A 27,966-nucleotide genomic window follows, 5' to 3' on the forward strand; every position below is an offset into this window, starting at 1 on the left:
AGTGAGGTGGGATGAGTTAATACTTTTATCATATCTGGGTTTACATCATGCTTCAAAGTACCCTAAAAAGTCTTATTTGTATAAAAACTGAAAAGAGCTTTACTTTCTATATTATTCTCGATTTATAAAAAAAGCAGCTTTTAAAAGTTTGCTGACTCAAGACATTTTAGTAAAAATGACAAATTCCACGTGTTTCATGAAAAAGTTGTAGCACCTCTCTTTTTAATAGTTGAAGTCTTCCAGTTCTTTGTCTGCAAGGTTGGGAAATAAACAAGGTAGATACGTTGTAGGTCCAGAATAGGATCCTGTACTTTTGGTGAAATCATGCAATCTAGGGGAATGAAAAAACCCCAAACATTTTCTCATGGCAGGCTGATTTATTTTTCTAAATGACACTAAAAAAATTGATATATGGAAAGGTCATGTAAAGCCGAACTGATCGGCAGAGTACAGGTGAAACAGGTTTTTTTTAAAAACAAACTCCTGATGTCTAACACCCGCCAGAGGTGTCACATTAGTGCGGTACGTCTGAGGAGAACGTGTGCCAGGAACTCCTCAAGAAATGCAGGATCCTTCTGACCAGCTCTGCTCGCAGGAGTTAAAATCCTGCATAAAGCTGATGAGTAAGCTCTTGATGACTCACTGTGGCAGATGCAGTCTTTAATTCCAGGAGGGTATAAGGGAAGTGGGTGTGAATCTCGAGTAGAGGGGAGCTAGGGGTAGGGATATTCCTGCCTCAGTGTCTTGGGGATAAAAGTGTAGGTTTTTAAAACAGCCCCAGCTATCAGTAAAGCCAAACTTCTGTAAGGGGTAAGTTTGACATTATACATCACAGATAGATTTTATGTGAAGCAGGGTTGGAACACCACCTACTCACAGATGGGTATAATTTTGGGGATGTCCTGCATAATTCATGTGTGGCTTTGATACTTATGAGTAATTCAGACATCAAAGCCTCAACTTAGATAACACTTTTATAACACTAAACTTCCTATAGCCAATAATCTGTGGGCTTTCATTTAAGTTCCTTTTTAAAAAAAAGCAATGATACCAATACTTTCTTCTTTACCTTCAGATATTTTTCGTAAGGTATACTGGTGTGAAGTACAAGATAGAAAATACTAAAACCTGGACTAGAGAAAAAAAATAAATAAAATTCCATATAAAACTCTTCAATGGGATTAGAAATGTGGATTTTAAAGCACTGGAAAGGAGCTGGGAGACTCTTTCACAGTTGTTTCTAGACTGAGAGCACACCAGATACCAGGCCCTTCAGTCACTCTGCAATATTCCCTCTGCTTTGCCAGTGGCATAAACCTTCACTTTTCAGCAGTCCAGTTTCCTAACAAGCAATTTTATGTTCTCTTCCAAGTTATCCATTACGCATGGAAAAACCTTCCCATTAATAACCATAAAGCTCCTTCATTGTTCTCCTTCAAATCTCCTTAAAACTTCCTTCTGACACCAAACACTTGTCATTGGCCAGGCCTGTTGCTTTTTATTCTCAAGGCTGCTTTTCCCTTATCCTTCCCCCATGGGTCTGTAGTATACACCTGTTGTCTTTCATCATGGGTTAAGATCATAAGCTCTTTGGGCATAGACCATCTCTCTTATTACACGTGTCTACAGTATCTGACACAATGGGACTGTGAGCCCTCAACGGGGCCTCTGGGTACTGCCGTGATCCAGTTGATAAAGAATAATGATTTTTGACATGGTGAGTTCTGCAGTTTTTCCCAAGTCATTCTGCAGTTGTTCACACTGATATAACCAGCGTGTGTGTGTGAGCAGTGCCCTTAAACCCAGTATATAGGGTAAATGCTATGGGAACTATTCACCAGAGAGCACTGGCTTTCCTGTTTTGGTGTTGGGGGGCTGGTCTGCTCTTGGATATCGAAATGCATGGACTAACATGCAGCAACTGTTTCTTTATGTGGGTTTGTACAGAACTGACACAAGGGACACTGCTCTGAAGCTTCTGCATCCTGTCCTTCAAATAGTAATAAAGCCCGATGGAGTCAAATGAAAGGGAGGTGGTTCATGCACCAGTCGCGTGGAGTGTGTCAGTTCCCTAAAGGTCCATGGGGATTCAGGACATGGCCTTTCCCTGCTGCAGTTTCCCCACTAGGCATGGAAACTAGAAATCTCTTTCCCTCCTCTCAAGTGTTAAGTCATGGTGGCAAGTGGGGGGATGCAGAAAGGCTGCACCAGTCAGAACTGGGCGGCTGGCTTTTGTGGTGGGGAAGGCAAGGAGAGCCGCCCCCTCCACTGCATGCCCACTGGGCAGGAGGACATGGTAACCCTATTATTTTTAATTAACCCCCTTCCCAAATTCTTCTCCGGAGCTCTTTTCCAGCATACACCAATGACCTTCCTGGGCCCCCTCCACCTCAGCGGTGCACATCATCATTCACACCATGCACTCTCTCCCCCCAGCCCCCAAGATATTATGTTTCTTCTCCTTTTCTCCCTGTCTCTCTCTCTCTCTCTCCCGCCCATCACCCCAAAAAGAGCCTGTCTTTAGGTTTTGCACTTAATTCAAGGGACTGCCGGCACCGTCCTCTCCCTCATGCAAAGCTCTGCATTGTGCCTGGTCCTTGAACTCTGCACAAGAATTCTTCTGCAAAAGCGGGGGACCCTTCTGTCCCTTTGCTAATTAATGCAGCTATATCAGAGCGCGGCAAAACCACAAGAACAGCAATTCTCGGCATCGTAAGAAGAAACAGAAATCCTCTCACCCCCTCGCCGGGTCTCTCCTGGTGGTGTGAAATAACTTCTTATTTTTTTTTGGGGGGGGGGGGAGGCAGAACACGTACTCAGCATCGGCACCCCCGCCTCCATCATGCGCCCCCCCTCCGCTCCCTCCACCACGCTCTTAAAAACTTGGGCCGATCCCGGGCGCGGGGAGCCGCGGTTCGCCCCCGGAGCGCCCCGGGCGGCGGCGGCGGCGGCGCCCGGCGCTGCCCGCTCCCGCGGAGGCATCCCCGAATCTGCCCTCCCTCCCCCGTCCACATCCACCCGCCCCAGGCAGCGCAGGGGCAGAGCGGTAGGGCTGCGGGGGGCCGGAGTGGAGAAGGGAAAAAATGCGGCGTGGGCGATAACGACGCCCCCCACCTTTTCCCCTCCCGGCTCCCAAACTTCCCGCGACCCCGCCGGTGGGAACGGAGTTCCAAGCCCCCGCTTGGGACAGCGGCAGCCCGGTTACCTGAGGCGGGGGCCGGGGCTGCGCTGCGGGGCGGCCGCGCCTCCGCCCCCCCTGCGGCGGGGCCGGGGCCGGGCCGGGCTGGCGGGGGGCTGCCCGCCCCGTTCCCCCCCCGCCAATGTCAAGGGGAGGGGGACTCGGGCGATGCGGGCATCTCCCGAGCACAGCCCGCTTCCCAGCCGCAGCGGGCGGGCTCGGTATATTTAGCATCGCGCCGCTTTTTTTTTTTTTTCTCCCTTTTTTTTTTTTTTTTCCCTCCCCCAAAGTTTCGCCCACTTATTTATTTATTTGCCGGCGTGCGGCGCGCTGCCGCAGAGCAGTAAGAGCCGCTCCGCGCCGTGCCTGGCGCTGGAAGCGGCTCTGTATTGCAGCAGGTAGGGCTGAGCGCTAGGACCTCGGAGAATCCTTCCAGCAGCAATCAGGACTACCTTAAACCCAGCCCAATGCCTCTTCCTGCGCCACTCTGCGTGCTGGATGGAGATCCACAGTCAAGAGCTGCAGCTCAGTGCTGGAGTACAACATTTCACAGGGAGCCCTGCAGAAGCAACACCTGTTTCGAGCCAGCCAAGAAAGGCACAAGCACTTGTATGTTGCTGCTTTGCTTGTGGATCGTCAATAATCCTAAACCAGTGGACATCTGCTGAGCCTCCTGAGAATTCTGGATAATAGATTTGGACGTCAAAAGTTTTTTTTTTTTACCTTTTTCTTTTTTCCTTTTTTTTTTTTTTTTTTGGATTTATCTCAGCCAACAACGTGAGATTTCCCCCCTCCCCCTTTGCAGGATTCATGCTGATGTATGCAGTCTGTTATAGAGTAAAAACAGCGCATGCCTTTCTGGAGTCAGAATCCATAAATCCTGACGTAGCCTGTGCATCTTAAAAAAAAATCCCTATAACGCCTAGGTATTTAAGTTGCTATGGTCATTCTTATCTTAAACCAAATGGAGAAACTACGGATTTTTTTCTTTATTACAGTTGGATGGGCTGAAGACCGTATTGCTTGCTAAGAGCTGGGGATATATGCATTTATATAGATATACACATCTATATGTTTATAAATATGTCAGTGTGTGAGTATAAAGTGGTGGTTTCGTAGACTAACTGGTTTGACCTTGAACCTGTACCAGTCAAAACAGAATATTACTTTTATTTATGCATTTAATGGATTGAAGAAAGAACATTTTCTCTGTAACTGCGCTAGGGAGGGGAGAGGAGTGGAATATACCTAATCTTATATCTCCTGGGTTTGGCACCATCATTATTGTTTATTCTTATTCTCTAAAAGCAGAATCTTCTGATGGCTCCCTTAGGTGAAGTTGGGAACTATTTCGGTGTGCAGGATGCAGTACCCTTTGGGAATGTGCCCGTTTTGCCGGTGGATAGTCCGGTTTTGTTAAGTGACCACCTGGGTCAGTCTGAGGCAGGTGGGCTACCCAGGGGGCCTGCGGTCACGGACTTGGACCATTTAAAGGGGATCCTCAGGCGGAGGCAGCTATACTGCAGGACTGGATTTCATTTAGAAATCTTCCCCAATGGTACTATCCAGGGAACCAGGCAAGACCACAGCAGATTTGGTAGGTATTATCCTTAACCCTTTAGTGGTCATGTGATGAAATAATGGGGCAGAACTGCGGGCGGGGGGTGGGGGGGGTGGGGGGTGCGAGGCGGGAGGGGAGGGGAGGGGGGTTTGTGCCGATGGCTGATCTGCCGAGGGAAAAAAAATGCATGTGTCCGGGACTGCAGATGGACACAAGCGGCACCACCGCAGCGGCCAGGAGCCCTCGCCGAAGTCGCCGGGTGTTCGGTAGCGACGTTTGTGTAGCCCCAAGTTCTGCTTCAGAGCAGACACGTACTGGGAGGTGGTGGTGGCGGTGGTGGAATTTTTGCTCGGGACGTTTCTGCTGAATGATTTGATTTCGCGAGTTTAAAGGGTTTTTAATCATTAACCACTACAATTTAAAATTCACCGAGTTTCCTGAAGGGAGTGGCTGTCGTCCTGTACGCAAATTAACGAGGGCTTTTCTTTCGTTTTCTCTGACGATTTACCTGCCCTCCTAACTGCCTGAATTGCAAACCCAGCCGATCGCGCTGCTCGGGGAGGGTTCCCAGGCAGCGGGGCTCGCCGCCCGCCCGGCCCCGCAGCCGCAGCCGCGGGGCGCTGCCGGTGCCCGGCGCCCGGGCAAGGAGGGAGCGCAGGTGGGGTCCCTCCTCACCCGCCTGCGCCCAAAACCTGCCTTTCCCCAGCTGTGTCGAGCTGGCAGGGAATGTGAAAGAGCATTCCCTGGATTTCATTTCCAGGGGACGCTATTTGTGACTCAGCAGCCGGGGGCTGGAGGGCTCATGGCTCCGGCCGCTCCGAAGAGCGTATGCCCGCACACACGCACAGGCGGGTCAAGTGGGCCTGGAGCTTCTTTGCTGCCAGGGAGACTGTTAAAGGCCCGGCAGATTGAATGTACCAAAGTAACTAAACCAGCCTGGATGAGCCGATTCTTTGGGGGTTTTTTTTGGTTTTGTTTTTTTTTTTTTTTTTTAAGGAGGGGTGAGGAAAATATGCCAGGTTAGTTCGCCACGCTCCCAGCTGTTGGAAGGAGTTAACTTGTGAGTGAACCAACCTGACAGCACTTAAATTCGCTCGTAAAAACAAAGTCCTGTGGTGATTTTTTTTTCTTTCCTCTCTTCGTATTTTCATGCCAGATGTTGAACCATATCTAAACTGTATTTTATTGCTTTGTGAAGCTGTTTAGATAATACCGGTGTTGTAGGAGATGATCTCCAAAGGGCGCAGAAGGGAAGGGGCGGGGGGGGGGAGGGAAAGGGAGAGGGCTGAGGCTCGCACGGTCGCAGGTTTATCCTCCATCCCCCGCCAGCCGCTGCTCCCTGACACTCTCACGCTGCTTCCAGGCTCTGCCTCCCTCCCACGCCGCCCGCCCGGGGTCCCCGGGGGGGGAGGACACACACGGGGGACGGGGCGGGGGGGGAGCGTCGCGGCTCTCCGGGGGGGCGCAGCCTCCACCCTTGCTAGCGAGAAAAAGTGCGGAAAGTGTTTTTAGGCAGCCGCGCGGTGCGGGGACTGGGGGGAATTGTGCATCTAGGCATTTTCCTTGTCACCGGCAGCCGCCGTGCGAAGCTGCTGAACTACGGCCGCAGGTTCCCCCCTGCCCGCTGCGGGCACAGAGAGGCGGGCGCGGTGCGGGGCCGGCGGGGGGGTGCGGGGCGGTGCGGGCCGCCGGCAGGTGTAGGGCACCGGCAGCCGGGGCTGCGGGGGGCCGGCAGCCCGCGGGGCCCCGCCGCCCCCGGAGGAGGGCCGCCAGCTGTTCCCTTCGCAAGGCGGCGGTGACCACATTATTCGCGGCGTCTATTTTTAAAAATGGCTTTCCAGCCGCAGTTGTAGGAAGCTGACGATTCCGAGGGGCAGCTCTCCCAGCCCTTGCAGCGCCTGGGCTTTAAATAGATTTATTTTTTTTTTTTCCCCTTTTCGGTTTGATCGCCCGCTCGTCCCCAGGATGCACCCTTGCGATAACTCTTCTCCCATGGAGCGCACCGGTGATGCCCCTGCTCGGTCCGGGGTCGGGCAGACCGGGCACGGCAAAGCCATGGGATGCGCCAGCTTATTTGGGGGTGGGGAAGGGATCTCGGTGCTTTTGTATCGGTGCCGTGACATTGCTGTGGTGTTTGTCGGGAGGTTACCGAATAGCAGCTGCTATTAGGGTTTTGGTGATTGTAAAGTCTTCTGATGATCCTGGGAAGGTCTGCATCCCAACTCGGGAGCCGCCCGGGGGAGAGCGGGCTAACTTGGTCTCCTCTGAGCGTGTGAGGGAAAACCTGCCTCTGTGTGTGTGGATGTGGGGGGACGAGTCAGAAGGAAGTTTTCCTCCAGGAATAAGGAGGACAAAGAGAAAACCCCGGGGGCTGCGCGTAAACTCCTCTCTGGGCTCTGCCCTGTGGGAATCCCCCTCCCCGCACACACACACACACGCACACACCTCTGGAGAGACATCAGATAAGAGTAATTCTTTTGTGATGCTATGTTGGATGTGTGCCTATTGCATACAATAAACCGAGCCATATTGTGTGTCTATACTCGCCCGGTTCTGGGAGCCCTGGCATTTCGCAATTCCTGCAGCAAGATGTCCATCTCTAAAATAAAAGCTCCCCGGGAGAGCCCGGCTCGGTCCCCCCACCTCCCCCCCTATAATGCGATCTCAGGTGATCAAAGCCTTATCTCTCCTGGGTGACAAAAGAATTTTTTTTTTTTGATGCAGTCTCCTTTAGTCTAGGGCATTTGCTAGACAGTGGAGTCATTGTAAATTCAGGAACTCTGTAACAGCGGAGAGGCGTGCCTCTGTGCGTCAGCACAAGTACTGCATGCACAGCATTAAAAAAATAGGAGCATGCAGGAAAAGGAAAAAAAAAAAAGCTTGTCAGCAGGTGACCTCCGCTCCCCGGGACCTGCTGCTACAAGGAACCGCTGCGTTCATCATCTGCGGGAGCCGCGCAGCCGCCCGCCCTCCCGCCTCCCCACCGCGCCCTGCCCGCTCCGGCGGCCGGGCTGGCGAGGCGGGTTCAGCGCCCGGGAGGGCGCGGGGGGCGGTTCCGGCGGGGGCGGGAAGGGGGCACCGGCGGCCGCCCGTCCCTTCTGCTGCTGGATCCGGGGGGCCGGCGCTGCTCGTTCCCCCCCGGTGCTGTCTCCGGGGGGAGCCGGCAAACCGGGGCGGGGGGGTTGTGTGGTGCATGGGGAGGGCTCTGTCCCCCGGGAGTGGGAATCGGCGGGCAGGTTTTAGCACCCCCCACAATCTCCCCCGCTATCGAGCCTTGCAGAGGGGAGGGGATGCGGGGGGCGGCTGGGGGTTAGGGGGGTGGGCAAGGGCTCTGTAAGAGCCTGAAACCGAAGCAGGGCCCTGCTGCCTCCTGGGGGGCTGTGGCTGTCTGCGCTCCCGTCTCTTAATTGGCATCATGTGGGGGAGCGGGCGGAGCGGTGACAGCTGCGACAGGCGGGACGCATCCCGGCGGAGCGCTCTGCTCGGCCGAGCGCCGCAGCCCCGGCCGGCGGGCGGGCGGGAGGCGTCAGGGGCCGGGGGACGCCGGGGAAGCCCTTGCCCTCGCCCCATCACCGAGCTTCTGAGCCACGAATGGCTCTGCTTTCCTCACCCTTCTGCTTGTCCCTGCGCGAATGATGGCTTGCTGAATACACGGCGGCACGGCCCCGGCGACCTGCGCTCCGCCTGCGGGTCCTGCGCCGCTTCCCTTCCCTCTGCTTCCCCGGGAACTCGTACAAAGAAGTGGCTGGCGGAGATGCTCGTTTACCGTATTCGTTGATGGTGTGTTGGGGTGCTAGGTGGAAGCTAAACTGCTTCAACCCAGCAATACAAAGAGAGCCTATATATAGCCAAAGACAAAAATGTGCAAGGCGTGGAACAGCATCAACAAAAAGATGTGTAGTTGCAGAGATGTTCGTTGCTTAAAGCCAAGGCAAATGCTTCTGTGAGTCTATTCTTCACTAGAGCTAAACTAGGCGAAAGTTAAAATTTCACGTTGTGTGAAGGACCCACCTCCTCTCCCCTGTGAGCCTGGCAGCAGAGCAGGACTGGTCTTCACGGTCAGTGTCCTGGTGTCCTGCTGCCGTTCAGCAGGGTCAGAGTTGGATCATGTGGAAGAAGGCTGATACAGGCGTGTAAAGGAATAACTTTCCCCAAAACTTTCTCCCTAACCTCTTTGTGGAGGAGTGGGTCTTTGACTTGAAGTGGTTTCATTAAAGAAAATGTTCAATGTCTGTCAAGAAAATACTCAGCATCCCATGTACTGACACTGTTATTTCCTCTTTCCTTGTCTTCTCTTCCCCATTTTTAGCTATAAATAGGGCCCTAGCTTTTAAATTTTGGCTCTGTCCTGATTTTTGTTTGGTCCAGCCTCATTTTGAAGAGGAATGTCTATTTTAATATCTGGTTCAGGTCCTAAGTACTATCTGTATATTATAGAAACTATACAGTGAAAATATTCACAGGAGTGTTGGGCCAAATCCTGCAATCCTTAAACTGGCAAGACTTGTGTAAGACTGCATGCTTGGCCCCAGATAATCTCTTGAAGGACTTAACAGCATGGCACATAAAAGTTGCTGTGAATAGGCTTTTGAATATTTCAAATGAAGAAGCCTCTCTTCTGATCTCAGATACGTGGATGCTCTATGCCAAGTACCTTAAATTCATCTTCTGCACTTACAATAGGATGTGACAGTGCTTTTTTGTTCTTTTGACGCACTGAGCAGCATGCACCCAAATATTTGAAATGAGGACAGCAATTAAAGTCCACATTTATACTGAGGTGAAAGATGCCAGACTTACTAACTTAGCTATAGTATGGCATAATACACACTTAATGTAAGATTTAACCTCAGTTAAAATTGCTTGGTAATATGTATCAGGTAATATGATAGTTTGGTAAAAGCTTTACAGCAAAAGCCTGAGTAAGAAATCTGGAAGTATTGCATGTCCAGATATAATGGGAAGGTTTAAATTGTTTCAATGGATCAATTGTATTTGAGATACTAAAATATACCAGATAAACAGCATGCTACCCCTTTTTATTACTTAAAAATTTTTTCCATAGTTACTAAATATTTCCTCCCAGTATTTTTTATTTGTGCGTATGTAGAGAATAATTTAAGATGCCCAGGCCTTAAAACAGGGTTATCAAAACAATAAGACTATGGTGTTTGTAGTGCTGAATAATATATAAGGTAATGATCAATAGTCCCTTACAGGGAATACATTTCATCTTTACATTAGCTTGGCTATAAATTTTCCCTATTGGCTTCAACTTGTGCTGTGTTAGATTTATGTGATTCATGCCTGTTATTGATTAGTGCACAACTATTTTGCAGGAGATGCCAAATTAATTGTTCAAAAAATCCATGAAAGTGCTTTTTTATTGGCCACGTGAGGCTCGACACATACTATACTGTTATTTTATTATTTAATGTAAATACAGTTTCCAATAGGCTTTAAAAATAGTTACATGAAGTGCTTAGACATGAAAATTCACCCAATATATTGAAAATGCTACTCTGTGCTTTATTTTGGGGCTCAGAAAGTAGCATAACGCAGCAGCGTGCAAGTGAACGGTGCTGGGTTACTCCTGTGAGATCATTACAGTCTTACACGAGTGCTCCCAAAGAGGAAGCAATTTCCATTTTTAACACAAGACTTGTAGGTTTATGCGAGGTTTGGCTGGTAGCATCCTCATTGAAGAGGTAAGCACTTTGCAGGGAAGGCTGCCAAAAATAACCCCAACCCCTCAGAACCAGACGAGCTGATATTTGATACGGATCTTTGCTGTACCGTGCCCATTGACGCTGATCCTGGGAGCTTTGCAGAAGCAGTGCTTCTCTGCAAAATGTTCGTATTTCTAGGGCACAAATGTCTGTGTGAGCTTGCTGTTATGTGCACAGGAAGACGGAATCAATTACACCCTATTACTTAGCTTTAGGATATTTTCATTTGCAAATTTGAGATGAGTAAGAAATAACACATAGGACAGAAGCGTTAATATCTAGACAGAAATGTGTGAGACACTGGCCTATACTAATGATTTTCATTTCTTGAGCCTCTGGAAGATCATACTGTGAGTAAATCTTTCCCCATATTCCTGATTCATTGACGCCTGGAAGCAGATCTTCTGCTTCCATGTGTAACATTGTTTTCATCTCACAATTCAGATTCAAGTGTGGTTTTTCCAAATTTATTTTGTGAGAGAAATTTCTTAAGTTCTTTAATACTGTACCGCTAATTTTGGCAACCTGAAAACTTGGTTTTTTTTTTTTTCTTTGAATGTTTGAATATTTTCTTTGAATATTTGTTGTGCAAATCAGAATATGACCGAGCTTTAGATTTGTATTTAGAAATGACAAGGAAGATTGAGAGCGATCTTTTAATTTGGTATGTTAATGCTGTCTGCAATGCATCATTCTAGCAGCAACTTCACTGTTGAAGTATTGTACTTTAAGATATATTCATTTGTTCCTCACCTTCCTCTAAACAACTCTGGAAATGGAAAAGCACCTTTGAAAATAGTTGCCTGTTGCTCAGGAATCAGTCACATCTGAAAAAAAAACACCTTTCAATGGAAACAATATGTACATTGTTTGTTTTTTCCTGCATTTTATAGGTATACTGGAATTTATCAGTATAGCAGTGGGCTTGGTCAGCATCCGAGGAGTCGACAGTGGACTCTACCTTGGAATGAATGAGAAAGGGGAACTGTACGGCTCGGTAAGTTCCCACTTGCCTTGGGCAGTCATGATCCTTAATGTTCTGTGGGAAAAATACTTGCTAGCTCCTACAAGCCCCTGTTGCACTGTTTCTGCTTTAAATATCTTGCAGTCGAATTGGAAACAAGACCCTATGGGTGCTATAACGAATACAGGAGAGGGAAAAGGTGACAAAATCAGGAATCGGTAATAATGCAGATGGAAAATTTAGATACAAGCAATGGAGATTGATGGCCAGAGGTGGTCACTGAAGGCTAAAGGATGTACTGTAGGATTTGTAAAGCCTTTCCTTTCAGGAGAGACACAAAATGAGACAAAGTTGCTGCCTTTTGTGCGTAGGCAGAGAGCTTTCTAGGAATTGACAAAAGAAAGTAGAGGAGGAGGTAAATGGTGGCATATGTGGATGAGGAAATGAGACACAGGAGCGGATAACAGTTATAAAAGGTACGGGAATGAGGGCAAGAGGCTTGGTGGTCTTATCCTGAAGGTTCATCTGGTGCCCTCTGCGGCATGGCAGCAGCAGTGAGTAACGGGTGTGAGGGAGGGGTAAAACTTGGTATTTCAGATGTGGGAGTTAGGCTGGCAAACCAGCCTGCCTGCAGCTGGTGGGTGACCGTCCTCGGCAACATGGGCTGTCTTGCAGCAGAGGACTCTGTGTGTGTGTGCGCGCACATGATGTGGCCCTTACCTGGGAATACTTCAGACATCTGGTGGACACTGGGGTTCACATGCTGGGTAGATTGTGGGCAGGGTACCTGAGATAGAGCAGGTAACTCCCCATATAGTAGAAGGCAACCTCTTCTAGCAGTAAAGTATCAACCTCCAAAGGTGACAAGGTCTAGAGAAGGAGTGGTCTCTGAGGAAGAGGATGGCAGGTTTGAAGGGAAAGCAAATGTCTGATGTGAAGAGAGGCTGTGTATTCACTGGGGTTCGTTAGAAGCATGGAGGAGAGGATGGCAGTAATCAACCGCTGGCACAAACGTTGCAAAGAGAGACACTCAAAAAGGAGTTAAAGTGATAGCGTGTGGCTTTGGGTGTAGCTGAAAATACCTGTGTCAGGGGGGAGTAATGGTGACTGGGAAAAGGGTGAGGAGGGAAGTGAGTGGGACAACAGTGAGAGTGGGAGGAAACGTGAGAAGACGGTGGTGAGTGTGCAGGTGAAAACAGGAGAGTAAGAGGGAAGTCTGCCTTCCCAATACAGGATCCATAGAGGAGTGTGAGGAAGCAAGACTGGGAAGGTTCAGTGGAAGTGTTTTTCTGGAGGAGGTCCAGGTTCACTGAACCCTTTCTAGTAACATTTTGTGTGAGAGAGGGAAGGTAAAGAGGGGAAGGTGACTATCTTCTGAGTAAAGAGCAGGCTAGGTGAGGAAGCCAGAAGGTACAGATCACGACAGTGTATGTGGGAGGCAGAAAAAGGAGGTGGTAGAATGAGGGGCAAGGCTGAGATGGACAATACATCAACGTGGAGGAGAACGGGAGATGCAGAGATGGTGAGAAACAGTGAGTGGGAACGGCCAAAGGAAAGGATTTTAGCATAAATGGCAATACTGGGAGGAAAAGGTTGGAAGGATGGCGAGGAAGAGGGAAAGGGAAGGGATGCAATGACAGGTGTAAACAACTTGCCTGTGAGGAGTGAGTAAGTTGTTGTAAGTCCCAGTACTTGCGCAGCTGATGTATGATGTACAGAACTGGGCAAGTCATGAGTACTTTTATGGTTCAGTTAGGCAGCAAAAAGGCAGAACAACAACAATAATATGAATCAGTAATGTTGGTAATCATCAGTAAAAGTAATCGTTTAAACAGATAAACATAGTGAATCAGTTACTCTACACTTCAGATATTCAGGAAAAGAAAATGTGGTTATTGATAATGCATAGACTTGGGAACGCAAATGTTACATCACTTTTCTGTGCAATTTATATGTTGTGTTTGCAATATGTTTGACTGTCAGAGTGAGTTTCTCAAAACATTCTTTGCTGAAGAAATATGCACAAGAAATTCTTTGTAAATTACTAAGCTCGCTGCGTTGATAAAATAGTTGAACAGCAGTTCTAAAGAAGCCTGCTTTCCTGGGGGTTTGTGTCTCACAGTCCAAGACATGGGTCTCCCTGACCTTCTGTCCCTTCAGTAACACAAATTCCCTGGCCTTTTGTGTTTCTTGCATGGAAAAAGAGACGGTGTTATCTGTCCGTGCTCACTGGATTGTCAGTTTGCAGGGATTACATAGCTCACCACTCCCAAGTGGGACGTGCAAATGATTTCTCTTCTTTACCCTGCCTCTGATTAGTTGCAAAACTGATAGGAACTTAATTTTCTTGAAGACCTTTGCCTCCTGATTGAAACCGGTTGAAAAGCTAAGGAAGGACGGACAGGCAGGCAGATGGATGTACAGTATAATTGGATAACCTCTTTTCCCTAAGAAATGACACTAAAAATATGAAGCCATCCATAATGGAGAACTGGCAATCTATAGGGCCAGAATGCGAAGTTCAGGTTAAAATCTGATGGATGATATGGCTTACTGTCAGCCTCCAGAGATGGCACATACTAAAGAGTGATGGTAATTGAATTACATTACTTCCAATGAAATACAGCCTCTAATGGCTACTCAGTGTGATGATGCTTTAAAGCCTTGTCAACACTAGCAATCCTAGTGCCTATATTTCAGCAACTGTCAGCTCTGGTAGAAACACTGAGATAAGCAGGACTCAGAACAGATTTTTGTGTAGAATTGGCTGGGCATTTTTAAGTGACAGCATTTTGCTTTTGGTTAAAAAAGCACAATTAATCGAAAATGAAGTTCTCTGTTGGGAATAAATGTCACAATTTGAACCAGAAGTCAGTCATAATCCATCACAGAATTATCTTTCTGGTGAAAGAGAAGATCAGTTTAACTGAAATTAGTTTTGAGGCTGATACGTGACAGACCGAGGTTCAAGTTTTTCACCTGAATTAAACGGGGTGGTCACTGGAGTTGGACTGTTCTGTAGCACCAGGAGGTTGTCCTTGCATTGCCTGTGCTGGAAGGTGGGTCCCTCTGTCTTGGTTTCTTCACTCAGGGCTGTGAATAGCATTGTCTTTGTCATGGAGCAGGTACACTTATGAGGCTGCAAATGTGTTTTCTAAGGTGGGAAAACTGTTTCCCACACACAACTGAATAGCAACCTAAGAAATACCTGGTCCTGCTCTGCATCAGCATTGTGGACCGAAGCAGGCATATTTCTGCAAGCATCAGTACTGCAGCACTGCCGGAATAGATGCCCCGTGTCTATGACAGTATCGTATTTATATTCAAATTACTGCATGAAAAATACATTAGGTGTGAATCAAATCAGCGACCTAAAAGACTTATATCCTTCTAAATTTGTGTTTGAAACATTTGGCACAGGAAGATCTTTCCCAGCGTATTTGTGGTGCCACTGGAGATGGGACATATGGTGAAGCAGAGCAGCCAGGATGGGTGATCGCTGCCAATTTTCATGAAAGGCAACGGTAAAGGCAGTTTCAGCGTATCTTGATCCAGACATGTTCCTCTTGGCCTTCTCAACGTGCTGCTTTCCTCCTGGATTAGCTGCCTGACAAACACTCTTCCCAACTTGCCACTATTACAGGGAGCAGCTCCCACTGCATCTTCGGGTTAAAAAAGCCCAGTGACGCTCATGCTGCTCTCAGGCAGCAACGTATAGCATAGGGTGGCTGTTCTGAAGTTCCTCCTCATCGCACAGATTTAGCCAGGGAAAGCTGAAGATATATGTGTGTGGTACTGTGGAGAAGCCAGTGGTAGCTACGTAGCGATGACTTGGAGGCTGGTGAGTGACAGCAGCTTTCCCTTCCGTCTTGCTCTGTTCCTGCTCTCCCTTTACCTTGGTTTCCCCTTGCAGCCTGCAGCTATGACTCATCGTGTTTCACAGCAGCTACTGTGCTTGTCACTGGAGAGGAGCAAAAATCCAAACTACAGACAGGTCCCGAAGGGTGTTAAGATGAGACACGAAGACCTTATTCCTTCCCAAGCGCTAAACGGCTCTTGCCAACACTTCTGGCAAGAGTGTTAGCAAATGTGTCTTAGCTGTGCTCCTCAGTGCCATGCTGAGGGAGACCTTTCTGATCAGTTGTACGACCTTCATGCCTTCATGGGCTGTCCCCACCCTCATGCTGCCCTGCATCTCTGCCCTTGGGAATATCAACAGTCGGCACCCACATGGCAGGCAGTGACGAGCACCCACACCATGGGGTGCCCATCATTCCCACCCCAGGCTGTCATCTGAGTCAGTCCAGTGCTACCTTGAGCACAGCAGGACCATGGGACACCCTCACCTCAGCTGCCCTCACTGTTCCCGGCTCTCCTGCAGCAGAGAGGTGTGCTACATTCCACTGCTGGCATCCCTGCCCCACATATCTCCCATCGGCACGGACCTGCCCCACTCCTCAGGCTAGCTATAAGAAAGAAATTTTTCATGATGAGGGTGGTGAATCACTGGAACAGATTGTCCAGAGAGGTTGTAGCTGCCTCATTCCTGGAAACATTCAAGGTCAGGTCAGACGGGGCTTTCAGCAACCTGATCTAGTTGAACATGTCCCTGCTAATTGCAGGGTAGTTGGACTAGATGACATTTAAAGGTCCCTTCCAACACAAGCCATTCTACGACTCTATGAAATGTTGGTGTCTTCATTGTTCCTTGTGTCCTTGGCAGGTGGCAAAAGGCAGTTCAGGTTGGATGCTCAGGAGGAAAATTGGGAATTGGAAGATCTGGAGCAGCTACAAGGGGAGCTGTGCAGGGGTTGGAGGAAGGCAGGAGGGAGATGGTGGAGTTGTTGAGGAAGGGGGAGAGGGCTAGGAGTGTTTGGAAGGAGAGAGGCAGGAAGAGAGAAGGGCTTCGTGTGCCCACAGAGCAGCCGGGACAGAGCTGAAGAGGGAAGATCTGGAGCCAGGGAGGGAGGCTCCTCACCTCTGGGTTTCAGACTTACAGGGTGTGTGCAGCAAAGTGAGGTTTAGGACTGCTTATAACAGGGTAATAAATTGCTGTCCTTCAAAGAATTACCTGAAAGGTTGTTTGTCCCAATGTTTTTGGGACACTAAACTTGCCTTTTGCTCCTAAAACTAGTGGGGAGAGGTTGAGGGAGGAGGGAGAGAGACTACTGTCCTTGAAGAAACATGTTTTCCCAGTAAGTGTGTGGGGAGGTGACGATATGCCTCTTTATTGTCCCAGCAGGGCTGCACCTGCAGTGTTTTGTGCTTTTGTTTGGGTCTCCGCAGTCCTGCAAGGACTATGCAGCTATAAAGACGAGAGAACAGAATTTTTTTGAGGAAAAAGGGACAATTTTTTGTAGCTTACTGAAAATTGCTTGGTGTAGGTAAGGATTTGTTTTGCTGTATTCTAAAAATATCTTTTATGTTTCCGTGCAAATAAGGGAAGGGAATTGCTCAGCCCTTCAAATGGTAGGTCAAGGTGCACGGAAGCAATGTGAAGAAAAAAAACAGGTTGAAGGTGCATGTTGGGAACAGCATTTGGGTCAAATATGTGGTCATTGCAGATATCTGAGAATAGGATACCTAAATAGATTACCCTGCAGTATCATTCACACTTTCCTGTTAGTGTTAAACACCTCCAATCTAAAGGAATTCCATAGGCTTCAGATTGATTTTTTTTTTTTTTTTTAATAATCTGTATTATCTGTCCGTCAGTGTACATGCAGGCGTCTGTGGTTGAGGTGAGCCTGGAAACAGGAAAGTTGCAGCCCAGAACAATTTCTGGAGGGAGAATTAAATGCAATTTCTGTGAGTGAAGGCGCAGACTTCTGGGATGAGAGTGGTCAAATCCCAGGAGGAGTAACGGCTATGGTGGCAGGCTTAACACCCTGCTGTTGTGTGTAAAATAATAATGTGCCTTTTGCTCAATGGTACCAATGGTAGGAAGGCAGAGGGCAGTTGCTGGGGTGGCTGAGTTGTGAGGAGCAGTCAGGCTTTCCACATGAGCAGCATTGCTCTGAAAAACCTTGCATTCCCCTGATAAAAACCCCAATGGTGTCTTTTAGCAGTAACAGCAACTTGCATCTTCCTGAGTAAATCCACTTTAAGCAGAAAAGTTGCAAGAAGCAGGCCTGGAACTAATTTGAAAGGGCAAATTTTGCGATCTGAAGAGAACCAGTTCATAAAAGTACTTATGGCTCTGAATGTGAAGGAAACTCAAAACTTTGTCAGAGATATGGAAATCCTGTGGAAATGGTACCCCAGCAAGGGTGAAACCACCAGGAAGGACTTGTAGTCTAATGGGTTGTGGGTGCTTGGCAGAGGGTCTGCAAGGAATGGGAGAAGGGCAGGTTGCAGAAGAGCACGTGTCTTAGCGGCGTAGAAGCACGGGGATAAAATGGAAATTGCTGCAATGAAGCTGACTGGGGCCCTGAAATGTATACTAAAATATAAGGCAAAAATTTTTAAAGCTGTATAAATGAAAAGGGAACAAGAGTCTTTATAAACACCATGTATTCAAGTGGGAGTGTAAATGTAATATAGCCTGAATGTGGCTGCACAACGTGCTAACTGGGCTAGCCAGTATTCCTGACAGACTCCTTGGGGTGGTACCACGGGGCTGGGGCATTCCCTGTCGTGTGATGAACAAAGGGAGTGGGGGCAGCTGACGCCACTGCGAAAAGAAGTGGCTATTTTCCCTCCAACCATCCATCACCTCCCTTTTGCTGGCACAAGCTTCTGTTGCTCCCGGTGAATTGAAGCAGGGAACTGGAAAACAACCTGGCCAAGCAAAAGGGCTGTCTTCAGCCACAGTGGTTCCCCTCCAGGTCACTGCAAGACGTGGTGCAAAGGTGGGAGCAAGCCCGGGTGAGGGAGGGAGTGCTTCTTTCTGAGGCAATGCAGGTGTTTGCCAGCCTTGAGTGTTTGTGGACCTCTGGCCGTGTGGTTTGTGTTTGGCCGGGAGCACAACCTGGGAAGCAGCAGGGCTGCCAGTCTGATCTGGGCTGTGCTTGGGACATAGGAACGTGCTTTTGTATGAAGGAATAGGGGAGGGTCTGTAAGTACATGCAAGATGAGTGTACTGAAGCTGGATGAATAGTTTCAGGCAAGCCTAGTATTTTATTTTTGGTAGGAATTTCTTTTTCTAGAAATGGGAATCATGGTTGTACTGATCCGCAGGGCTGCATTAGGTATGACCCATCAGAAGAGAGTATTTGCTACAGGAGGTAAAGTGGGTGCTAGTAGTTGGCTTGTATGATAGATGGCGAAAGAACTGAAGAGAAGACAGCAATGGGGAGTGTTGAAAAGCATCAGACTGGAGTGAAGCTATTAGTAGAGTTTTTATGGATTGGTCCTTGGGCCGGTTTTATTCCCTGTTTTTATTAGGGACATTAAACATCTTGTCATAAAAAAGGTAGTAGTGTGTTATTGAAATTTGCAGATGTTGCAAAGTTGGGAAGTATTTTCAGCATAGAAGGCTGTCTTGCAGAAGGGATTTGATGATCTAAAGTGCCCCAAAATGTTTATGCATGGGGCTTATGGAGAGCTCTGTTGGTGCCACTGCGTATGGCACCGGTAGGATCTAGTCCGAATGCAAAATGCAGTTATGGTCACTTGTGTTACAGAAGGTGAATTGAAACTGGAACAGGTCCAGAAAGGGCTTACTGGGATGATCAAAGGGATGAAAAGACTATAAAATGACAGAGTCTAAAGACATTGGCTTATCTAGAATGAAAACTGAGAGGGTACGTGCTTGGTCTCTGTAAATACATTGAGGTTTAACACCAAGGAGAGAAAAAAGCGTCCTTGAAATAGAGGACAAGAACAAATTGGTTTGAATGGGACACACGAAAGCTCAGGCTGGATAATTAGGAAGTTTCAGATCATGAGAAAGTGAGATTTTGAGCTGATCTGAACAATTTTTTCAGGGAGGGGGGAAATGAAGCATCAACTTCTTTCTGCACAGGAACAGCTTTGTAATTGTGGATGTGTTCTTTGTGGAAAGCGTAGGTCTGAGAAAAGCCCTGAAACGTTAGTTAGTTCCTTGGCAAGATTTGTCTGCAACCCCGTCTGCTTCACCTTTGCTGATAGCCTGCCTCTGAATTTGGATGGGCAGCCTTGCTGAAAGCTGGGAACTGTTAAATGATGTTCCTCGTGGGTACCAGAAACCGCGAACCAGTCAGTAAAATGACAGCAAGGTATGAAGGACTCTGTAGAAAAGAAAGGTCTTTTGAGATGTGAGTACTGCTGTGGGAAGAATTGATAGATGAATCCATACGCTTAGCACAGGTAATGTGGGAGAAAGCTGGGTGAAACTGAAACTACCGTGATTCTTATTAAACTAAGACTTCAGTCTGTTTTTTAGATCAGAATTTCACAGATTACAACACCTGTCACCAAAGAGGAACACCTATTAGTAGTGTCCTGTGGGATAGATACTACACGACTCCTCATGTCTTTGATTTTCCTCAGAGGACTTCATTCCAGATGTTTACTAGGTCTGTGGATAATTTTATAAGAGAGAAAACCCACAGTGATCTCCTTACCTTGGTCTCTGTGATTCTGCGCTCAACCTGGATTCTCACCACATGCCTGGGACAGGAAAATGTTAGAATATCTCCTACATACCTTTTATATATATATACATATTGCTAAACTTTGTTAAAGCAAGATCTTACTTGAACCTTTATATTGAACCCTAATTAAAGACGCATGGAATTTTCTATTCTTAGAAAAATGGGAGATCTAACACCTTGCAGAAACCCCCTTCCAGAAAGGGCAGTCTTGGTTCCCTGCCTCCGCTGCGTGCTTCTGCTTCCTTCCTTGCTCCGACACCAGCACTCATCTGACCCATCAGGAGGCTAATTTAGGGATCTAAAGCCACGGAAGAAAACTTGGCTTTTTTTTTTTTTTCCTGTCGGGTTGCTTCTTTGCCAGTTTACTCCCTGAACGGGCTTGTTTCCTGTTTGGGCAAGCACTCAGTGGGGGAGTCAGCTGCAGTGTGGGATGGGAGACGGGCTGAGTACGGCGCCGCCGGCAGCAGGTGGTTGTTACAGTGGCATCACTGCATCCTAAACCCAAATCCTACCCAGTGAGCAAGCATGGGGCACGTTCATCTTGGATATCTTCAGATTCACTTCTTTGTGGTTGTGTAGCTCCCCAGTCGCCGCAGCCCTGAGCGTTTCTGGAGCTAGCCGTGTTAACCATACGGAGGTGTGAAAAGGTTCGGTGTCTTCAGTTGATCTGAGAATAGTATATTGAAGTGACATGCTAAAAGAGCATCATCAGCAGTGACATACTGAGATATGCTTGGGGATTATTCGCTGCATCAGATAAAGATCTGATGTGCTCTGTTTCTGACTCAGGAGCCAGTGGGATGTGAACGTGGCACTCTTTCCCACTTTCCCATTCATCATTTTCAAAGACAGAGTAGAAAAAGTCTGCCCTGCGGGGACTTCATTAGGGATTTTGTCTAGGTTGAGATTTGCTTTGCAGTTTGAATGTGCCCAGGCTGATTTGGTGATGTGCAGTAACACAGTTAATTTGTGTCACATTCAAAAAGCTTAAGAAATAAAGCTTGTTACAGTGCAAATCCATTTTTTCCCTTTTATAAAGCCCTTTGGTTTCTTTTTCATTCCTTTCACAAAGGCAAACCTCTACTGTTACTTTGGTTTGAAGATCTTTATATCTGTGTTCCACGACTGCTGCTGAGGAAAAACTTGGCTCCTGGTGTGGATGCTGCATGCTTTTGAGGTCTGGGCCAGGCTGTGCATGTTTAATCTGCTAAAATTTACACTTTGAATTCAACACAATTATGGAGACACTGTAACTGTGACTCAGGAGAAATTTTGACTTGATTCTATTACAGTTGGAACGCCATTGACTTTACTGGAAGGAGGATTGGGCCTGCTCCTGTAAAACCACCTATTAATTTTATGGTTGTGTCAGCAGACCCCGATCAAGATAAGAGCTCTACTGTATTCATCATTTTAAAAACCTAAATCTAGACAGGGTTTCTGCTCATAAGAGTCCGCAATCTAAAGACAGTCTTTTAACATGTAAGTGTTTATTACCTTTGAATAGCAAGGGAATTTTTGCCTGCTGATGCCTTCGTTAGGGACAGCATCTAGTGCATAATTTGGACTCAGAACAGAAAATTTACTGGGGAAGAATTCAGGAAAATCCTTTGAGTCATTTTAGAAAATACAAATGCTGTGAAGCTTAACTCAAATCATTGGGGTTTTTTTCTCCTTTATACTTTAAAAATCTGAATTCTTTGGAAGGTCCGTGTGCAGCTGGTACCTGGTAGACCAACTGCCGGGTCTTTGAGCTCTTCAATCACCAATTCCGTTGAAGTGGTTATTATATATCTTTTTTTTTTTTTCAGGCAGATTGACAACTTCTTTCATCAAAGCTGAAATTAACTGCATGGCTAAAGTTTGACCCATTGAAAGACAGGCTCCACTGATGTGTGTGTGAGGAGTAGGGGGCTCGCGGAGGAGCAGAGCCACACGACTTCCTCCGGTGTTTTCCAAAGGCTGGGTCAGCTGTGTCACTGAAAACCTAACTCAGGGCATAGCAGCACCAAAGATACGCGGATTTTCTGAGGAATCTTAGCGAAATCTTTTTTGTCCTACTTAGAAAGTGAAATACCAAAAATTTTGTGTCTAGATCCATTACTTTATGGTGGGATTGCCTCTAGGAAAAGGAATGGGGGAAATGCCCAAATAGTCATCTCTGGAGAGACCACTTAAAAGGAGTGTTTGCCAACAGAGGAGCACTGCTGTCTAAAAGGGCAAACGTGACATCTTTTCTTCAGCAGCAGCTCTTTGAAATGCTGGCCTTCCTTTGTGACCAAAAGAGGTGGGAAATTAAAAGGCCACATTTTTAAACAACTTAAACTGAATATGCAATGAAGTCCTGCTGGGTAAAGGCCTTAGAGCACCATCAGTCCTTTGCTGTACTGCTCGCCAAAGCACTGTAGATTTTAAAATCCCTCTGGCAAATTTATTGGTTTCCAAGACTCCAGTGGCTGTTTGGCATTTCAGCGAGGAGGACTGGATCTTTCCAAAATGCAATGGCCTGTGATGCATTGTTTGTTTGGAGACCCCCATCCAGAACGACAATGTGGTCAGTAATGTCCCTGTCCTCTGAGACAGTAACTAGCAGGTAGCTTCACATAAAATCAATTACAAAATATAGAGACAGGCTTTTGTTCATCAGTCCTTGACCAAATCATCTTGCTGAAAGAACAGAACATGAAGTACTTCTACAGTGTACATTTTTATCATTACATATGTATTATAATTACAAAGTGTTTTATGAAGGGCCCTGAGCATTCTGCTGGTTTTATGATGACACCTTCTAGTTGAGGAATAAGGTGCTTCTCTAGTGATGGATAAATCCAGTTTGGGGGGTACTCACAGAGTGTAGAGACTCATGCAGATTAAGTAATTTTTATCATCCACTTTACAATGTCTTACAGAGTTTAAGCTTAACTGCTCCTGCAAAAGGCAGCACTTTCTGCTGAAGGAGGACTATCTTTCCTTTGAACCTGCACTCTGTGCTTAGAGAACCACAAACCAAATTAAAGAATACTGACAAAACACTTTGGTGCTATGCTCCATCTCAGTTGTATTTAAGGAAAGCATGTTTTATTTAAAAATCTCTATTTGGTTAAAAAAAAGCTTAACTAGTATTTCAGGCTATAGAGTGCGTGTGTAACTGTAGGATAACAGCCCTGGTTTGACATACATGTTGTCTTTTGATAGAAGAGAATCTGTGGAGTGGGGAGCCGGGGTAGGTCAAGTTACAGCTTTCAGTAAATCTGAGCGTGCCTGAAATGGTTCTTTTAGTGTCTTAAAATATTTGTTGCCTTTTTATCATTGCAAGCCTGATCCAAGTTCCATTTAAGCTGATGGGAACTTTTCTCCTGTCTTCTTTAAAAATTGGCTCCGGCCCCCGTATCAGATTGCATACCACCTTGCTTTCTGATTCTTGGAAGGGTTCAGCCAAGCGTTATGAATTAGATGCTTAGATAACATTGATGACTGCAGTTCTTGATTGTGCCAGGGAAACCAAAAATAAAATAGAGGTCAGAAGTGTGACTAGTAAATGGCACAGTATGAGCCCGGTCCCGCTGGCGCGGAAGGGAGGGGAACACACCTGCTTCTTATTTGCTTGGTTTTTAAGAGTTGACTTCGTCCCGGTCCTGCTCCGTTGTGGCGTGGAGAAGGAAGCTCTTCAGCTTCCAGAGAAATGGCGCTGTGACAGCTTACGTGGCCCGAGGCCTGTCTCTGGAGCTTTGTCACGACTTCCAGCCGCAGCACGAGCAGACCCTGGGTGTTTAGGTGAAAATGAGTTTTCCTCTAATGCACTTGGCTGGGCAGATCTAAATCAAACCTTTATGGACATAAGCATGGCTGCTGGTAGGCAGCCTGTGCTGGCAGATGCGAGCTCAGGCACAGTGGGGTTGCTCTTTCTATAATGATTTCATGTCCAAGGAGGGCATGCTTAAAGCTTGACAGATGCTGCAAACTTGAAATCTCAGAGGAGTGGATATCAGTAAAAGCAAGAGCTGTGGATTTGGCAGTGGCAAAAAAAATGGATGGAGGCCTAATTGGCATCTCATCCTCCTGTGGCTCATGTCAGAAGAGCTCTGTAAACAACCCTGGGACAGCACAGTGCTGGATCCCAGTCTGGTGCCTCCAAAGAAGGTCCATGATGGTGTGGAGGGCATGGGGTGGGAAAAGAGGGGCAAAAGGGCGAAGCAATGAAATCCTTGTTGCACTGACACCCTCTGGGGATTTCTATTGTTGATGCTGGAGTCTGCTTGCTTTGTTCAGGAAGCTCTGCTTTTCTGTTGCCTCCATCGGGACGTGGAAGCACCACCGTGGCTGTATCTGTGTAGCTATTGCGGCTTTTGGTGATAATGCTCCCAAGGAGACCAGGTTCTGCCAGGTCTTGGGAGCTTAACAGGCTTTTTGTATGAAAGATAGTAATCTTTAAGCACTCTCATAACTGCTCTGTGGCAGCAGTACAGAACAGTCACAGTTGTGGTGTTTTTTTTTTTTTTGGCAAGTGGGGATTTATGTATAATAAAAACTTTATACAAATTAATTAGAAGTTTAGGAGGAGAAACTAAGATGAATACTTCATCTCTGTGAAAGTACAAGGTGACCTCAAGTGGGGAAAATGCAATTGCCCAACTGTGTTTTTGCCAGGACACCGTGCCTAATTTCCCTCCTCTTATAAAAAGTGCCATGGAATATCAAATGCATGTGAGTGGCAGCGTGGGTGGCAGCGTGGGTGCCTGGCTATTTGCTTGGTCTCTCTTCTGGCCCTGCAGGGTTTCCTGCTGTCTTTCTGCAGTGCTCATGGAGAAACACTGACACAAACACAAAAAAACCAACCAGCTAGTCCTTTTGGCAGACTTTTTTTTTTCCTTCACCCTTCTTTTTTTTTTCCATGTTCTGTCAAATTATTAAACAAAGCCCTCTGAAAAAAAAACCACTGCTTGGAGAAACTCTTCAAAGAAAACTCTGTGACATTCAGCAAGTCAGATACTGGGTGTGCAGGGCTTGCCTGGCACTGCTGTCTAACGTGGAAAGGAAAATGGCACTGCTCGGATGCCAACACCAGTGTTCGGCTTCTCGTTGTGGCTGGAGGTTGCCCGCTCAGCCAGAGACAAACAGGCTCAGCATGGGAGATCAGACAACACCACAGCAAACGCTAAACTACACCTTTATTTATGACAACTCTGGATGAGTGTTAATTATTAGCTGAACGTAGTATGTTCTAGAAGCTGTTTGCATTACAGCATGGGAAGGGCCAACTGCATGTAAAATGTGCGTGTTTGTAGGCAGAACAGCAAAGAAAACCACTTTGGAAGGGAGTAGCATTTTCTTTCGGTTGTTTCTCTTCACTACATATGCAGTTTTTATTAACGTCATGTAGCCATAATGAGGGATTTGCATGAACTTATTTAGGAGACTGTATACTTAAACAGGATTTTGTCAAGACAGGGTGGATTAACACAGTGATAACGTGCAGCAGGTATGTAGGAAGTGCTGACTACATCAGATATACTTCTTGTAACTTGTTGTTTGGACTTCACAAGTAGGTGTTTTCTTGTGCAGCGTCTCCATTAAACCAGTGTAGCCGTTTGCAAAAGCGAAAGCTATACGTGGCATAGAACAGAATAGTTTGCTAGACGTGAAATGTATTTGTTGTGATTTTAGGAATGATAGTCAGGTTACAAAATAAATTGGAGTTTTAGCTCTGTAAGGTTATTTAAAAGAAAAAAAGAATATTGATGTGTTTTATATAGGACATTGTAGTGTGCTTTCAACTACTTTGCAGCACAAATGTCTTACCATTCTTCAGAGTCATGAAACCATTCTCTGGGCAGCGCACCTGTATTTTGCCTGTTTCCACTTATTTCCCGTTAGCTGCTTCACAGGGATCTCTATTTTTAAACAAGCTGGCAAATTTTTTGTTGTGATGGCTGTAACTACCTACTTGATTAATTTACAATCTCACTTTTAATTGATCTGCCTGGAAATAGGTTAACATAACTATTTTTCTCCCTGGTTAAATGCTGGAGAAAGTCGAAAGGGAAAGGGATTCTGGGTTTGCCAACACTGACCAGGAATTAGCAGACTTCTGAACTAAATCTGCCTTGGGTTTTCCACCCTTGTGATATGTGCATCTTCTCACAGTTCAATTACTTGTATGTTCCAGGATAAATAACAGGTTAAAAAAACCCAACAGGTAATGTGTGGAAATGTCATAAAATGAGAATCAATCACTTTGTAGTGGAATACTCCATGAACAGTCCTCACAGAAAACATGTGGTATGTGGTGCAGCATATAATTTATATCATTTTGAGGTCACCTCCTTATTTGGCCCCTGAATTAACTGATTTGATTAAGACAGGCAGCCTCCCCTTTCAAAGGAATGCAGGTTACTTTCCACAGCTGTTCCAGTTGGGTATGTTTGGTATTTGTGTCGGCCATCAACAAAGATGTCTAGTGACATGAAGTATGGTGCAAGGGAATATTGTCACTGGAAAAATGATAGAGAAGTCAGTTGCTAGAATAAAAGTATGCAAAAAATGCTGTATTCTAGGGCGATATCTTGCTTTTCGATTGGGTGTACAGGGACTTTCTAAAGTCATAGCCAGAAGGGGAAATGTAAGCCACTTGTGATCAGGAAACACCATCTCATTCCCATACTGGGAGAGCTGGCTTTCAGCAAGACTTTCCCATCCTGAGCTGGTGAGGCAACAAGGTACTTGTTGGCAGGATGGACCAGCCTCACCCCTGTATTATGCTCATTTCTGGCTTGAAAAAAGGCACGTGTGCTCAAAACATGAGTGTAAGCTAGTGTTAAGTAGTGTTGTGGTATTACGTGGTTTAGTGGTGGACTTGGCAGTGTTAACGGTTGGACTCTGGGATCTTAAAGGTCTTTTTCAACCTAAACGATTCTGTGATTCTACATAGATGACTGTCCTGGTGGATATTGGTTTCTGTCCATCCTGGTACTTGATGAGCCACTGTCGTAAGGATCTCCCAGGGCCTGGGAAGAAGGATATGCTGGGGTTTTGGTCCCCACATTATTTACAGGGCCTGATCCAAGGTCACCGACACGGATTTACTGCAGGAGTCTCTGTCTACAACCAGAACTTCTAGGTGTCCTGGAAGGAAACGGTTTGATGAATTTATAAAGAAATTATTTCACTTGTCTGAAAGTGTGGTTGTTAGTGCCCCTACATATCTGAACCCGCATCCCGATTGCTCTGTCAAGTTCATGTTGAAGTATTTGCCTGAATTTCTGAGAATTTTGCTGAAGGACGAGAGAGATGTAGCTGTGTTGTGAGAGGATGAAAAATAAAAACGGGATAAGCTTTTCAAATAAAGATTGAATTTGTAAGCTTGAAATCCACTGAACTCATCCGGAGCACAGCACAATGCAAACCCCCTTATTCAGGGTCTGCTAGTTAAGTGTACCACAGCACTGTCGTGATCCATCAAACCTGCCGGATAAAGAGAGGCTATTTAAAAATTTCTCCTTCAGGGCATGGGGAAGTACTGTTCTTGCAAAGATAGAAATTTATGATGATGCTAAAAAAAATGCAGATGAAGTGAATAATTAATGAACTCAAGACAGGACTGAAATATCTTCCTAAAATGTTGCTATTTTTAGCAGGGAGTGCTTCTGCAGTGCTTGTCATGTGATCCTATTGCCTTCTGAGAGCAGGAAAACAATTTGAATTAGTTTCTCTTTCCCCATGGACCTATAGGCCTGGCATATAATACATCTTAGCATCTGTTTCTGCCTTAAAGCAAACAAAGTGATTTTAAACCTCATGCAAAATAAAACACTAACGAAAGCTGTACTTAAAGACAACCTTGACAGCAGCTGAATAGTTATAATAGTTTGCGCTCTGAGGCTGTACAAGGGGGCTACTGCAATGTGTGTAACTTTCGACTGCTGCTGAGGTCCGGTAACATTCATTGCTGCTGCAGTTTC

General features: G+C 46.5%; 1 protein-coding gene across 3 annotated transcripts in view; it reads left to right on the forward strand.

Moving 5' to 3' along the window:
- FGF9 (fibroblast growth factor 9) overlaps positions 1–27,966 on the forward strand; it is a 62,137-nt gene that overhangs the window by 25,778 nt on the left and 8,393 nt on the right. The window contains exons 1-3 of one of the 3 annotated variants that reach the window (XM_063331180.1): positions 3,487–3,787; positions 4,512–4,775; positions 11,362–11,465. In XM_063331180.1, the coding sequence (XP_063187250.1) occupies positions 3,646–3,787; positions 4,512–4,775; positions 11,362–11,465 (510 nt within the window). In that variant the 5' untranslated portion in view covers positions 3,487–3,645. Of the gene's footprint in view, positions 1–3,486; positions 4,776–11,361; positions 11,466–27,966 lie in introns of those variants that run through there. The other 2 variants (XM_063331187.1, XM_063331192.1) reach the window with 2 other exon arrangements.

This window comes from Chroicocephalus ridibundus, chromosome 1, assembly GCF_963924245.1.
Source record: "Chroicocephalus ridibundus chromosome 1, bChrRid1.1, whole genome shotgun sequence".
Classification (NCBI taxonomy): domain Eukaryota; kingdom Metazoa; phylum Chordata; class Aves; order Charadriiformes; family Laridae; genus Chroicocephalus; species Chroicocephalus ridibundus.